The 13,610-nt window shown below is 64.2% G+C and overlaps 2 protein-coding genes, 1 long non-coding RNA gene and 1 pseudogene across 3 annotated transcripts; 2 read left to right on the forward strand and 2 right to left on the reverse strand.

The window, feature by feature from the left end:
• Positions 1-127: 127 nt before the first annotated feature.
• LOC133214444 (NACHT, LRR and PYD domains-containing protein 12-like) lies at positions 128-7,083 on the reverse strand (annotated as a pseudogene).
• A 311-nt stretch (positions 7,084-7,394) lies between these two features.
• On the forward strand, positions 7,395-10,797 carry LOC133214445 (scavenger receptor cysteine-rich type 1 protein M130-like; the record flags this gene model as incomplete). The annotated part of the gene is made up of 6 exons (XM_061357344.1): positions 7,395-8,046; positions 8,136-8,453; positions 9,170-9,472; positions 9,550-9,864; positions 10,207-10,515; positions 10,613-10,797. Coding segments are annotated over exons 1-6 (1,851 nt in total), but the record flags the coding sequence as incomplete, so codon positions are not given.
• A 2-nt stretch (positions 10,798-10,799) lies between these two features.
• Positions 10,800-11,372, forward strand: LOC133214449 (uncharacterized). Its single transcript, XR_009726123.1, has 3 exons — positions 10,800-10,891; positions 11,027-11,110; positions 11,338-11,372. It is a non-coding gene; the product is annotated as an uncharacterized LOC133214449 (long non-coding RNA).
• A 941-nt stretch (positions 11,373-12,313) lies between these two features.
• On the reverse strand, positions 12,314-13,454 carry LOC133214446 (NACHT, LRR and PYD domains-containing protein 12-like; the record flags this gene model as incomplete). Its single annotated transcript, XM_061357345.1, has 3 exons — positions 12,314-12,551; positions 13,007-13,168; positions 13,243-13,454. Coding segments are annotated over 3 exons (573 nt in total), but the record flags the coding sequence as incomplete, so codon positions are not given.
• Between the last annotated feature and the right edge of the window lie 156 nt (positions 13,455-13,610).

Here is a 13,610-nt window from a genome sequence, read left to right on the forward strand (position 1 = left end):
ACGTGGAGCGGTTCTGCCCCGATCCCAGCGGATGCAGGATGCAGGCTGCAGGCAGCAGCTCCTCCCCTGCGCCCCCATGCTTGGGGCAGGCTCAGAGCCAGAGCGGGTTCCCCCCAGGTCCCCGAGCCCTGCGCTGGGAACGGCTGCGGTTGCTGCAAGGGCTCTCCTAGAGGAGCGCTCCTGTGCGGAGCGAGGGGGGCCCCCTCCTGCCCGGCAGGGCCCCGCGCTGGAAGCGGAGCCGGGCCATGGCCCCCGTCTGCGGCGCCTCCTGCTCCAGGAGGTCCCCGACCTTGAGGCCGGGCTTCAGCGCCCGCAGGGCAGCCAGGGCCTGCAGCGCGTCCTGGGGCAGCCCGGCTGTGCTCAGCCTGGAACAGAGGGAGGAGAGAGCTGTGGGATCACCCCCGGCTTGAGCTGGGGGGGCTCAGGGAGACCTGAGAGCAGCTCCAGTGCCCAAAGGGGCTGCAGGGAACGTGGAGAGGGGCTTGGGACAAGGGCCTGGAGGGGACAGGGCAAGGGGAATGGCTTGAACCTGCCCGAGGGGAGACTGAGCTGAGCTCTTAGGCAGAAGCTCTTCCCTGTGAGGGTGCTGAGGCGCTGGCACAGGGTCCCAGAGAAGCTGTGGCTGCCCCATCCCTGGCAGTGCTCAAGGCCAGGTTAGACACAGGGGCTTGGGCCCGCTTGCTCCAGTGGAAGGGGTTGGGCTTGGAGCTAGGAGGAGCTTTCAGGTCCCTTCAATCCAAACCCTTCCTTGCGTGGTTCCATGCCCCTCCTGTCCCTCCCTGAGCCCTCGGCACTCGCACAGGGGTGCAAGGGCACAGCCAGCCCCTTACCCCAGGGCCCGCAGCGGGCAGGACTGCGGAGCTGGCGGCAGAGCTGCAGGACCCCGTGCTCCCAGCTCGTTGTGGCTGAGGTCCAGGCAGGTGAGGGGAGGCGTCCCCGCAGGCAGCGCTCGGCAGACGGCGCCCGTCAGGCGGCAGCTCCCCAGCCTGCGGGATGCGGGAACAGGGATGTGCAGCGGGGCCCCCGCGGAGCCGCTGCGCCTGGGACCGGGCCGCCTCTTACCGCAGCGTCCGCAGGCGGCAGGACAGGGGCCCCAGCCCCTGGCACAGCAGCTCCGCACCCGCGTCCCGCAGCCCCTCGCTGAAGGACAAATCCAGCTCCTCCAGGCAGGGGCTGGTGCTCAGCACAGCGGCCAGGTCCTTGCAGCAGGCGCTGCTGAGGCGGGAATAGCGCAGACTGCAGGGAAAGAGCCTCAGTGCCACCCCACCGTCGTACTAACCCGGAGCCAGTGCCCTGAGAGAGCGGGACACAGGGATGAGGCCAGCCCAGGGGGCTCCTTTGGGTACCATGCAGTGCTCCCATCCGCCCCAGGGCTTTGGCTGCCTGGGAAATGCCCAGGGATGCTGTGGGGTGCCAGGAGGGTGCTCAGGGATGCCGGGGGGATGCTCAGGGATGTGCAGGGTTGCTGGGGAATGCTATGGGATGTCTGTGGGTGCCAAAGGACAACTGCAGGGGATGCGGGGGATGCTGGGGATGCGGAGGGGGATGCCAGGGGGATGCTCTGGATGCTCGAGAATGCCAGAGGGTACCTGGGGGATGCTCAGGGATGTTGGGGAAATGCTCAGGGATGTCCGGGGGTGCTGGGGGGATGCTCTGGGATGCCCATGGGTGCTATAGGGATGCTCAGGGATGACCGGGGTTCCTATGGGGATTCCCAGTGGTGCCCAGGGGTACGAGGGGGATGCTCAGGGATGCCTGTGGTTGCCATGGGGATGCTCAGTGGCTCCCGGGGTTGCTATGGGGATGCTCAGGGATGCTTGTGGGTGCCATGGGGATGCCCAGGGATGCTGGGGGATGCTCAGGGACACGCCGCGTGCCGGGGCTCTCACCGCAGTGCACGCAGGCAGCAGCCGGGCTGCCGCAGCCCCTGGCACAGCAGGCGCACGCCGCGGTCCCCCAGCGCGGTGTCCCCCAGCTCCAGGCGCTCCAGGCTGCGGTGCTGGGCCAGCAGCAGCTCTCGGGCAGCCGCAGCACCACTGCAGCCTGCGGGACAGCCCAGACAGAACCCCTCCACCGCCACCGGCCAATGGGCATGGGGGGAACCACGCCAACCCGCCCCACCAGCCAATCAGCATCGAGGGGCCATGCCCACCCACCACATGGCCAATCAGCTTCAAAGGAACACACCAACCCACCACCTGGCCAATCAGCATGGAGGGAACACTCTCACTCTAAGCACAGCCAATCAGCATGGAGAGTCCCCACCTTCCCACACCCCCCTTCCCAGGCAATCAGCCTCAAGGCTCCTCACGACCAATCAGCATGGAGAGCACACATTCACCCTTAGCACAGCCAATCATCACGAGGGTCTTCACCCACCCATTGCAGGGCCAATCACCATGGGGCGATCCCACCCTCTCACTCCCCAGCCAATCACCATGGAGGGACCCCACCCTCTCACCCCACAGCCAATCAGCATGGACGGACCACCCCTCCCATGGCCAATAAAACCTTGGCCTCACCCTATAGCTGCCTTTTATCCACCCTAGAGCAGCACCCATGTGCTCCCCTCCAGCACCCACCCACCCCAGCCCAGCCTCTTACCGGAGCACCCGCAGGTCACTACCAGCGTGCCGCAGCGCCCGGCAGAGCACATCCATGGGGGAATGCAGCTCCTGGGGCTGCTGAGCCATGGGACCAGGCGCTGTGCTTCCCGGCATCCGAGGGACCAGAGCTGCAGGGCACAGAGCCACAAGGGTGGCTTTCACCAGGAGCGCCTGGATTTGGCACCGGCACAGCAGAGCTTGGCACCAGCTCTTGGGAGGGGGCCCCCGTGGCTTTGGAGGCACAAAGGAGCACGAGCAGAGCTTGGGGTGCACTTAAAGTTTTCTCATCGGGGCTCTGCTCTTTGCATGCAAGCAGGGGATGTGAAGCCGGGAGGGACCAGGGATGGAGCCCCTGGGAGGGTAGATGGGTTTGTTAAGGCCAAGATGCTCCATCTCCATTCCTGGAGGCATTCCAGGCCAGGCTGGATGTGGTTCTGGACAACCTGATCTAGATGAAGATGTCCCTGCTCGTGGCAGGGGTAGGAGCTGGATGAGCTTTGAAGGTCCCTTCCAACCCAAACTCATCTATGAATCCACGAAAGGACAAGTTTTGGTGGGAGGAGCTAAACCCCAGCAAAGGACAAGGTGTTTGAGGGAAAGGAGCTCAAGAGCTTTTAGAATCGTCCTTTGGGGTGGGAAAGGAGGAATCTCTGGGATTTTGGGTCTCTGGAGCAGTACTTAGCGGGGCACTGATGCTGCCGCCTTGGACTTGGGGTCCTGTTGGTGGAAGGAGCATCCACGGAGGGTGACAGAGCCCAGCCCAGGCCGGTGCCTGATGCAGAAGGCAAGAGCCATTTGGTCGTACAGGGTCAGCTTCGTGTCCTGCAGCTCCACGTCATTGAAGCCCCCATGCCCTTCGTGCGAAGCTCTCATCGTTCATCTCAAACAAGAAGTGGAACGTGTCCAACCGGGCCAGCTTCACCCCTTGGCCAGGCCGGGAGGTGCCTCCGTGCCTCCCCTGCAGCCACCTCAGCAGCTCCTCCTTGGCTCGTGCTGAGGTTCTGCACCCGATGGTGTTGCAGGATCCTTGCTCTTCTGCATCCTTGGCTCACCAAACCGCACAGGAATCTCACTGTGACCTTCAGCTCCTCCCTGGACTCGCTGTAGCTTTCTAGCAACACCTTTACATCCTTTGAGATATCCCTTGAGTCACCAACCACCTCCACGTTGTCCTCCAGCACATAGAGCATGGCTGCAAAGAACTCCTGGAGGTGCAGGTGGGTGAAGCCTTGGTCCTCATGGGGGATTTTAACTACTCCAATATTTGCTGGAAGACTTACACAGCCAATCATTCACATTCTAGGAGGTTCCTCCAGTGCACTGATGGTAACTTCTTAATGCAAATGGTGGACAAACCAACTAGGAGAGAAGTGCTACTGGGTCTAGTACTCACCAACAAGGAGGGTCTGGTTTAAGTGGTGATGGTCAGTGGCAGCCTTGGCTGCAGTGACCATGAGATGGTGGAGTTTAGGATCCTGTGTGGGAGGAATAGAATAGCAAGCGAGGCCACAGTTCTGCATTTCCAAAGGGCCAACTTTGGCCTCTTCAGTCTATTGCTAAGGGAAGTTTCATGGGAAAGGGTATTAGGTGGTAAAGGGGCTCAAGATAGTTGGTCAGCATTTAAAGACCACTTCTTCCAAGCTCAGGATCAGAGTGTCTCCCAATGGGTAGGAAATCAAGTAAGGGAGCTCAGGAGACCAGCATAGTTAAACAAGGAATTGCTGGGCAAACTCATGTGGAAAAAGAGAATCTATGGATTATCGAAGGAGGCGCTGACCACTTGGGAGGAATATAGGACAGTTGTTAGAGGATGTAGAGAGGCAATTAGGACAGCTAAGGCCTCCTTGGAACTTAATCTTGCAAGTCGGGTTAAGGACAATAGAAAGGGCTTTTTCAAATACATACAGATAAAACTAACACAAGAGGCAGTATAGGCCCACTGTTGAACGAGGTGGGTGCCCTGGAGACAGAGGATTTAAAGAAGGCAGAGGTGATGAAGCCTTCTTTGCCTCTGTCTTTACTCTTGCAGACTCTCCCCGGGGGCCAAGATTCCTGTAGCCCCAGAAGGAGTCAGGACAAAGGAGGAATTTGCTTTGGTAGACGAGGATTGGGTTAGGGATCAGCTATGCAGTCTGGATATCTATAAATCGATGGGTCTGGATGGAATACACCTACGGGTGCTGAGGGAGCTGGCGGAGGTCATTGCTCGGCCACTCTCCATCACCTTTGGTAAGTTGTGGGAAACAGGAGAGGTGCCTGAGGGTTGGAGGGTGGCAAGTGTCACGCCAGTCTATAAGAAGGGCAAGAAGGAGGACCCGGGTAATTAGACCGGTCAGCCTTACCTCCATCCCTGGAAAGGTGAGGGAACAACTTACTCTTGACACCATCTCTAGCATATCAAGGATGAGGGGGTCATTAAGAGCATCCAACATGGTTTTACCAGGGAAGTCATGTTTGACCAACCTTATAGCCTTCTATGAGGAAGTAACTAGGTCGATGGATGATGGTAGAGCGGTAGATGTGGTTTTTCTTGATTTCAGTAGGGCATTTGATACTGTCTCCCACACCATCCCCATAGATAAGTTAAGGAAGTATGGGCTTGATGATCAGGTAGTGAGGTGGATCAAGAGCTGGTTGAAGGGAAGAAGGCAGAGAATTGTGGTCAGTGGGGCAGAATCTAGCTGGAGGTCTGTGACTAGGGGAGTACCTCAGGGGTCAGTGCTGGGACCAGTGCTGTTTAATATTTTCATCAACGACCTGGATGAGGGAACTGAGTGTATCCTCAGCAAGTTCGCTGATGACACTAAACTGGGAGGAGTGGCTGACACACCAGAAGGCTGTGCTGCCATTCAGCGAGACCTGGATAGGCTGGAGAGTGGGGGGGAGAATTTTGATGAAATTCAACAAGGGCAAGTGTAGAGTCTTGCATCTGGGGAAGAACAACCCCATGTACCAGCACAGGTTGGGGACTGACCTGCTGGAAAGTAGCGAAGGGGAAAGGGACCTGGGGGTCCTGTTAGATAGGAGGATGAGCATGAGCCAGCAATGTGCCCTTGTGGCCAAGAAGGCCAATGGCATCCTAGGGTGTATTAGAAAGGGTGTGGTTAGTAGGGCAAGAGAGGTTCTCCTCCCAGAGCCACAAAGATGATGAAGGGAGTGGAACATCTCCCTTATGAGGAGAGGCTGAGGGAGCTGGGGCTCTTTAGCTTGGGGGAGACTGAGGGGTGAGCACATCAATGGTAACAAATATGTAAAGGGTGAGTGTCAGGATGATGGAGCTAGGTTTTTTTCAGTGATGTCCAGTGACAGGACAAGGGGCAATGGGTGTGAACTGGAGCATAGGAGGTTCCATGTGAACATCAGGAGAATCTTCTTTACTGTGAGAGTGACAGAGACTGGAACAGGTTGCCCAGGGGGGTTGTGGAGTCCCCTACATTGGGGATATTCAAGGTCCTCCTGGACAAGTTCCTGTGGGATGTACTCTAGGTTACCCTGCTCTTGCAGGGGGGTTGGACCAGATGATCTTCTGAGGTCCCTTCCAACCCTTGGGATTCTGTGATTCTCTGTTCCCATGGTGCACTCCTTTCCTTGGGATCTTCTCATTGAGGAAGAGGGGGAGAAGGTCTGGCTGCCCTGGGGTCAGAGCTCAGCTCCGATTCAGGCTGGACCAAGGAGGGGGGCGTGTCCAGTCCCTGAATGGGCGGGGCCAGGCGCGGCGTTGGCGCGCCCTCTTCCCGCGCTCCCGTCGCGGAGCTAACGGAGCCGTTCCGCATCGAACCCGTTTGTGCCGTTGGGAGCGGCCCTGCACGGGCTGCGTGTGCGGGGCGCTCCCGGTGTTGTGCCCCCGTGGGGAGCCACGGGCGGGCAGCAGGGTCAGGCAGGGTCCTGCCATGGGGGACGTGCCGGGGGCCGCCAGCGCTGGGGCAGCCCCGTGCGCTCCCCACGGTGATAACGGGGACGTCTGAAGGCAGCCGGTTCCTGGCTCGCGGTGGGCACAGCCCCTGGGCCACAGGCACCGCTGCAAGGGGCCTCTCGGCCCCCCGTGTTTCCTATGTGCCCTGGCTCACCCCTGTTCCAGCACGTCGGTGCCTTTGCCATCAGCAGCTCTTCAAGGGGAAGCTGCCTCCGCAGCCTCTCCATTCATTTCCCCTGTGGCCGCCGGCGCTGCTCAGCGCTGATGGAGTCCGCCAGGTGAAGCCCGGCTCAAGCGAGCCCTGGAGCTCGCTCCTGCTCCTTGCACCTCCTGCCCCCGTCGGGTGTTGCTGCTGCTCCCGGCTTGGCCCGGTGGGTCCCCAGCGGCTGCGGATGGGCTCCGTGCCCCTCTGGGCGGCATCAGCGCAGGCAGGTGCCGCTGCGGCGTTATCGGGAGCCCCGCAGGTGGCTGGGGAGCTGCGTGTGGTCGATGCCGACAGCGGGTCCCTGCTTGCAGGGGGGAAACCGCCTCCTTCCTGCCTGCCACAGCTGCCGGCACCGCCATGGGCCACCTGCAGGCACCGCGGTGAGGCGGGGGGGGGCTGCTGCCACCTCAGGGCCCCCCCACTCCGGGTCTGCAGGCACCCTATGGAGGGGAGCACCCCAAGGATGGGTGCTGCTGTGCCCGGGCTCCTTGGGCTTTGCTCCGTGCTGGTGCTAAGAGCGGCCCTGTGGGGGTTTGGGTAGGTTTTGGGGTGAATCCTGTTGCCATTGGGCTCTTGGCAGGCGCCGCAGCAGGGTCAGTGCCATGGGGGGATGCCGGATGGGTCCGTGCGCCCTGTTGCAGCACCAAGGGGGGCTGTTATTGGCTCAGACTGGGGACATCCGGGCTCAGACCCCCCCTGGCAAGGTGTGTGACGCCAGAAGCGGAGCTGAGCCTCATATTTGGGCACGGAGCAGGTTATTGGAGCCCGAGGCCTCCCCACATGGGAGATAACCCAACTGATAACGGGCTCAGAAGGTGCTGCTGCCTCCATTGGCTGCGGCGCTGCCTATAAATCACCCAGCCCGACCCAGGAGGCAGAGGGGGGGGTCCTGGTGTGCGAGATGGTGCCTGTGAGGGTGCTGGGGGCTCTCCTGTGGGTGCAGCTCAGCGTGGGGCAGCCGCGGAGCACCGCAGAGCCCCAGGCTGAGCTGAGCACGGCGCAGGGCCCCGATGAGCTGCGGCTGGTGGGTGGTGGTGGGCGCTGCGCCGGGAGGGTGGAGGTGAAGCATGAAGGTGAATGGGGCTCCGTCTGCAGCTACGACTTCGACTGGGACACCCGCAGGGGCACCGTGGTGTGCCGGCAGCTCGGCTGTGGCACGGCGGCCACGGCGTCCCCGTACGCTCCGTTCGGGCAGGGCACCGGCCGCATCTGGCTCCACGTTCTCTGCAACGGCAACGAGGCAACGCTGCAGGATTGTCTCAGTTTCGGATGGGGCCAGCACTTCTGCAGCCACGAGCGCGATGTGGGGGTGACCTGCACAGGTGAGGCGGGGGATGCCGGTGGTGCCGGGACACCGGCCGTGTGCCGCGGTGTTGGCTATGGCTGAGGCTGGGCCGGTGCTGCGGTGTAGATGCAGTGGAGCTGAGGCTGGCGGGCGGCAGCGGTCCCTGCGATGGGAAGGTGGAGCTGAAGCTGCGGGGACGCTGGGGCTCGGTGGCGGACGACACGTGGGACATGATGGATGCGGAGGTGGTTTGCCAGCAGCTGGGCTGCGGCTCGGCCACCAGGGCCTACATCAAAGGCAGAAGCTACAGCAGCGGTGACCCCCCTGTCAACATGGCACTGGTGAACTGCCGTGGGTACGAGAAAGCGCTTTGGGAGTGCGAGGTGAGGGGCTGGGGGCCCTATGAAGGCTTCTACGTCTTCGACACCGGTGTCGTCTGCCAAGGTAGGAGCCGGGAGCTGGTGCTGGCAGAGCACAGAGCCCCAGGACTGGGTTGAAGGGAGCTTAAATCCCATCCAGCTCCAAGCCCTGCCACGGGCAGGGACCCCTTCCACTGGAGCAGCTTGCTCCAAGCCCCTGTGTGCAACCTGGCCTTGAGCACTGCCAGGGATGGGGCAGCCACAGCTTCTCTGGGCACCCTGTGCCAGCGCCTCAGCACCCTCACAGGGAAGAGCTTCTGCTTTATCTCCAGTTTGAACCCATCACCCCTTTTCCTATTGCTGCAGTCCCTGATGAATAGTCCCTCTCCAGCATCCTTGTAGCCCCCTTCAGACACTGGAAGCTGCTCTGAGCTCTCCATGCAGCCCCAGTGTTCCCAGCCTGGCTCCATGCAGGAGCTGCTCCAGCCCCTGAGCATCCTCGTGGCCTCTCCTCCACCCTTGCCCCAACGTCTCCATGGCCTTCTTATGCTGAGGACCCCAGCTCTGCACCCAGCGCTGCAGGGGGGGTCTCCCGTTCCCGCAGCAGAGGGGCAGGATCCCCTCCCGGAGCTGCTGCTCACGCTCTGGGGGTGCAGCCCAGCACACGGAGCCGGGGGGGTTCTGGTCTCAAGCGCTCCCTGAAGCCGGGTCGTGGGGAGCTGCTCCTCAGGCAGCAGCCCAAGTCCTTCCCGTCAGGGCTGCTCCGATCCCTGAGCACCGCCGCGGGGCCTCTCCCCGCAGGCTTCTCCCGGCTGGTTGGTGGCGATGGCCCCTGCGCGGGGCGGCTGGAGGTGCGGCAGGGCCGAGCGTGGGCCGGGCTCTGTGAGGATGCTGTGGAGCTGAAGGCTGCCCAGGTCGTGTGCCGGGAGCTGGGCTGCGGCTCGGTGCTGGCTGTGCCCGGGGCCGGCCTGTTCCCGGCGGCATCGGAGCCGCAATGGGACGCAGGATTCGAGTGCAGCGGCAGCGAGCTCCTCCTGAGCGCCTGCAGGCAGCGGGCACGGAGCGCCCAGGCCTGCAGCGGCCACGCCAGCATCGTCTGCTCGTGTAAGCAGCGGGGCCAGCGGGGGGTGCTGGGGGTCCCCCTGCGCCATTGTCACCCCCCAACCCCCTTTGTGCCCCAGCCTACAGCGGCTTCCGGCTGGCGAACCACAGCTCGCGCTGCGCCGGGCGGGTGGAGGTGATGGCAGGGGGGACGTGGGGGTCCCTCTGCGCCAGCGCCTGGGACCTGCCCGATGCCCATGTCCTCTGCCACCACCTGGGCTGCGGCCCTGCCAGCGCCGTGCTCCCGGGAGGCTCCTTCGGCAGCGGGAACGGGACCCTGCGCGTGGATGCCTTTGGCTGCAGCGGCAGCGAGCAGCACCCAGGCCAGTGCCCCGTGGCGGTGCTGGGGGAGCCAAGCTGCCCCCCCGGGCACGCTGCTGCGGTCGAGTGCTCAGGTGCGTGCGGGACCCGGGGGGGAAGAGCCTCGTGGGGCTGTGGGGACCCCCCAAGCACTGGGAACGGAGGATGCGGGGTCCTTTGGGGTGAAGGGGGGGCTGAGCTGGGGCCCAGCATCGTCCCGGGACCTTGTGCTGCCACCCCATGGCACCGCCGGTGCTTTAGCACAGAATCCCAGCCTGGTTTGGGTTGAAGGGAGCTTAAAGCCCATCCGGTTCCAAGCAATGCCACAGGCAGGGACCCCTTCCACTGGAGCAGCTTGCTCCCAGCCCCCGTGTCCAAGCTGGCCTCGAGCACTGCCAGGGATGGGGCAGCCCCAGCTTCTCGGGTGGATCCTGCAGGCGCTGCCGAGCCCCTGCGGCTGCTGGAGGGGCAGAGCCGGTGCGAGGGGCGGCTGGAGGTCCCCACGAGCCCGGGCAGCTGGGCCGCTGTGTCCGCGGGGCTCCGGGCCCCCCAGGCGGCCACCGTGGCGTGCCGGGAGCTGGGCTGCGGCGAGCTGGAGCGGGTGTACCCCGTGGCGGGCCCCGGCGGCGTGGGGCTGCAGGAGGTGCAGTGCGCGGGCAGCGAGGACGCCCTGGCGCAGTGCAACGTCTCGGGCAGGGCCAGTGCTGGGAGCGGCGCTGGCGAGGCTCTGGCTCTTGTGTGCTCCGGTGAGTGAGGGAGTGAGGGAGTGAGTGCCCCGCTATGGGCCGGGCGGTGGGGGCCCCGCAGGCAGCAGCCCCGGTGCATCCCGTCCGTGCCCCGCAGGCAGCCGGCGGCTGAGGCTGGCGGGGGGCCCTGGGCGCTGTGCCGGGCGTGTGGAGCTCTACGTTGAGGGCGCTTGGAGCCCCGTGTGCCAGGACGCGTGGGACATCCCGGACGCCGCCGTCGTGTGCCGGCAGAGCAGGGGGGGGTCATTGGTGACCCCGCTGCTCCTGCTGAGCGCTGCTGCTGTTATTCCAGAGCCTGGCAGAGCCCTGGATGCTGTCTATGAGGAGCTGGACTACACCGGGATGCCGGAGTACCAGAAGGTGCCCAGTCGCCCAGGTTGGTGCATGTGTGCCCGTACTGGGGTAGCTCTGCCCCACGGCCCCACCACAGCCCTGGCTCCTGGCGGTGTGGCTGCGGCTCATCCCGTGGCGTGTGGGTGTCCCCTGTCCCACTGTGCCCTCTCCCCACCAGGCTCCCCAACAGAGGGCTCAGAGACGAAGCTGCCCTATTACACTGCAGAGGATGTGGAGGAGAGTGACCCCGGCGCAGCCCCAGGTAGGGACATGGGGACAGGATCCCGGTGAGAACCCCCCTTAGGACTGGGGAGTGAAGGGGGCACGGGGTCCCCTGGCCTGGATGAGCCCAGCTCAGCTGTGGCTCTGGATGAGCAGCCCCAGCACCTCCCGTACACCCCTGGTTCTGTGGATGGAGGGGGGGTGACACAGCCAGAGCCCTGCCACGGCCTCCGGGTCACCCCGATCCCCTCCCCACCTCTGCCCCAGGCCCCCCTGCCCTGCCTGAGGACGGACCCCCTGATGGCTACGATGATGCCGAGGCTGTGCCAGAGGAGTCCCTTGGCACTGGGGACACCCCCGAGGGGGTGGCACATGCAGGTGAGTGTCCCTGTGCCCTGCAGAGCCACCTCGGGGGGGGCTTGGTTGTGGTGGCTGGGGGGGAGCAGCAGCAAATCCATGGGGCTGCAGCAAGACCCAGATGGGGTTTAGCGGCCCCCACTAAGGCACCAGCCTCTGCTGCCCCCAAGGTGGGAGCCGTCACCCCCCAGGGAGCACAGGGGACCCCCCGGAGCAGCCCCCAGGGGACACAGGCTACGATGATGCTGACGTTGGCACCTTGGGGACATTGCTGTGAGGATGCTGCGGCCGCAGCACACGAGGCCACGGGGACACAAGTGCGGGTGCTGGGGCTCTGTCCCCAAGGACGGGTGGCCCTGGCCATGGAGGTCACCTCTCCGTGCCCAGGACCACAGCACAGCAGCTCCGGTGTCCCTCTTGCAGCAGCGCTGCAGGGATCTGGGTTTAGTTTCACCGTGAATTCCCATGGTTTTCCCTATTAAAACTCCCAAGCTGGCTGGAGACTCACTTCCAGGCTGGCACCTTGCTCCCGGGGACATCAACCATCCCTTGGGGATGTGGGGCAGGAGCTGGACCTACAGATGGGTCCCTGGGTGTGACTGGGGCAGGGAGAAGGGCGGAGGAAGAAAAGGGAATAAGGGCCCCAGCGCCTTTATTTGGCATCCAGCAACACCAACACGCGTGTTCCCAGCAATAGATGGGGTCTATAGAGATCTCTATGGATCTGCTCCCCACAGCTGGGAAACGGGAGAGGGAAGGACGTGGAGCGGTTCTGCCCCGATCCCAGCGGATGCAGGATGCAGGCTGCAGGCAGCAGCTCCTCCCCTGCGCCCCCATGCTTGGGGCAGGCTCAGAGCCAGAGCGGGTTCCCCCCAGGTCCCCGAGCCCTGCGCTGGGAACGGCTGCGGTTGCTGCAAGGGCTCTCCTAGAGGAGCGCTCCTGTGCGGAGCGAGGGGGGCCCCCTCCTGCCCGGCAGGGCCCCGCGCTGGAAGCGGAGCCGGGCCATGGCCCCCGTCTGCGGCGCCTCCTGCTCCAGGAGGTCCCCGACCTTGAGGCCGGGCTTCAGCGCCCGCAGGGCAGCCAGGGCCTGCAGCGCGTCCTGGGGCAGCCCGGCCGTGCTCAGCCTGGAACAGAGGGAGGAGAGAGCTGTGGGATCACCCCCGGCTTGAGCTGGGGGGGCTCAGGGAGACCTGAGAGCAGCTCCAGTGCCCAAAGGGGCTGCAGGGAACGTGGAGAGGGGCTTGGGACAAGGGCCTGGAGGGCCAGGCCAAGGGGAATGGCTTGAACCTGCCCGAGGGGAGACTGAGCTGAGCTCTTAGGCAGAAGCTCTTCCCTGTGAGGGTGCTGAGGCGCTGGCACAGGGTGCCCAGAGAAGCTGTGGCTGCCCCATCCCTGGCAGTGCTCAAGGACACAGGGGCTTGGAGCAAGCTGCTCCAGTGGAAGGGGTTGGGGTTGGAGCTGGAGGAGCTTTCAGGTCCCTTCAACCCAAACCCTTCCTTGCGTGGTTCCATGCCCCTCCTGTCCCTCCCTGAGCCCTCGGCACTCGCACAGGGGTGCAAGGGCACAGCCAGCCCCTTACCCCAGGGCCCGCAGCGGGCAGGAGGGGCTCCGGAGCTGGCGGCAGAGCTGCAGGACCCCGTCTGCTCCCAGCTCGTTGTCGCTCAGGTCCAGGCAGGTGAGGGGAGGCGTCCCCGCAGGCAGCGCTCGGCAGCAGGCGCCCGTCAGGCGGCAGCTCCCCAGCCTGCGGGATGCGGGAACAGGGATGTGCGGCGGGACCCGCGGAGCCGCTGCGCCTGGGACCGGGCCGCCTCTTACCGCAGCGTCCGCAGGCGGCAGGAACGGGGCCGCAGCCCCTCGCACAGCAGCTCCGCACCCGCGTCCCGCAGCCCCTCGCTGAAGGACAAATCCAGCTCCTCCAGGCAGGGGCTGGTGCTCAGCACAGCGGCCAGGTCCTTGCAGCAGGCGCTGCTGAGGCGGGAATAGCGCAGACTGCAGGGAAAGAGCCTCAGTGCCACCCCACCGTGGTCCTAACCCGGAGCCAGTGCCCTGAGAGAGCGGGACACAGGGATGAGGCCAGCCCAGGGGACTCCTTTGGGTACCATTGCAGTGCTCCCATCCGCCCCAGGGCTTTGGCTGCCTGGGAAATGCCCAGGGATGCTGTGGGGTGCCAGGAGGGTGCTCAG

Source organism: Neopsephotus bourkii, unplaced genomic scaffold, assembly GCF_033783945.1.
Source record: "Neopsephotus bourkii isolate Nb327-2 ecotype Australia unplaced genomic scaffold, CSIRO-AGI_Nbou_v1 NB_889, whole genome shotgun sequence".
In the NCBI taxonomy this organism is placed as follows: domain Eukaryota; kingdom Metazoa; phylum Chordata; class Aves; order Psittaciformes; family Psittacidae; genus Neopsephotus; species Neopsephotus bourkii.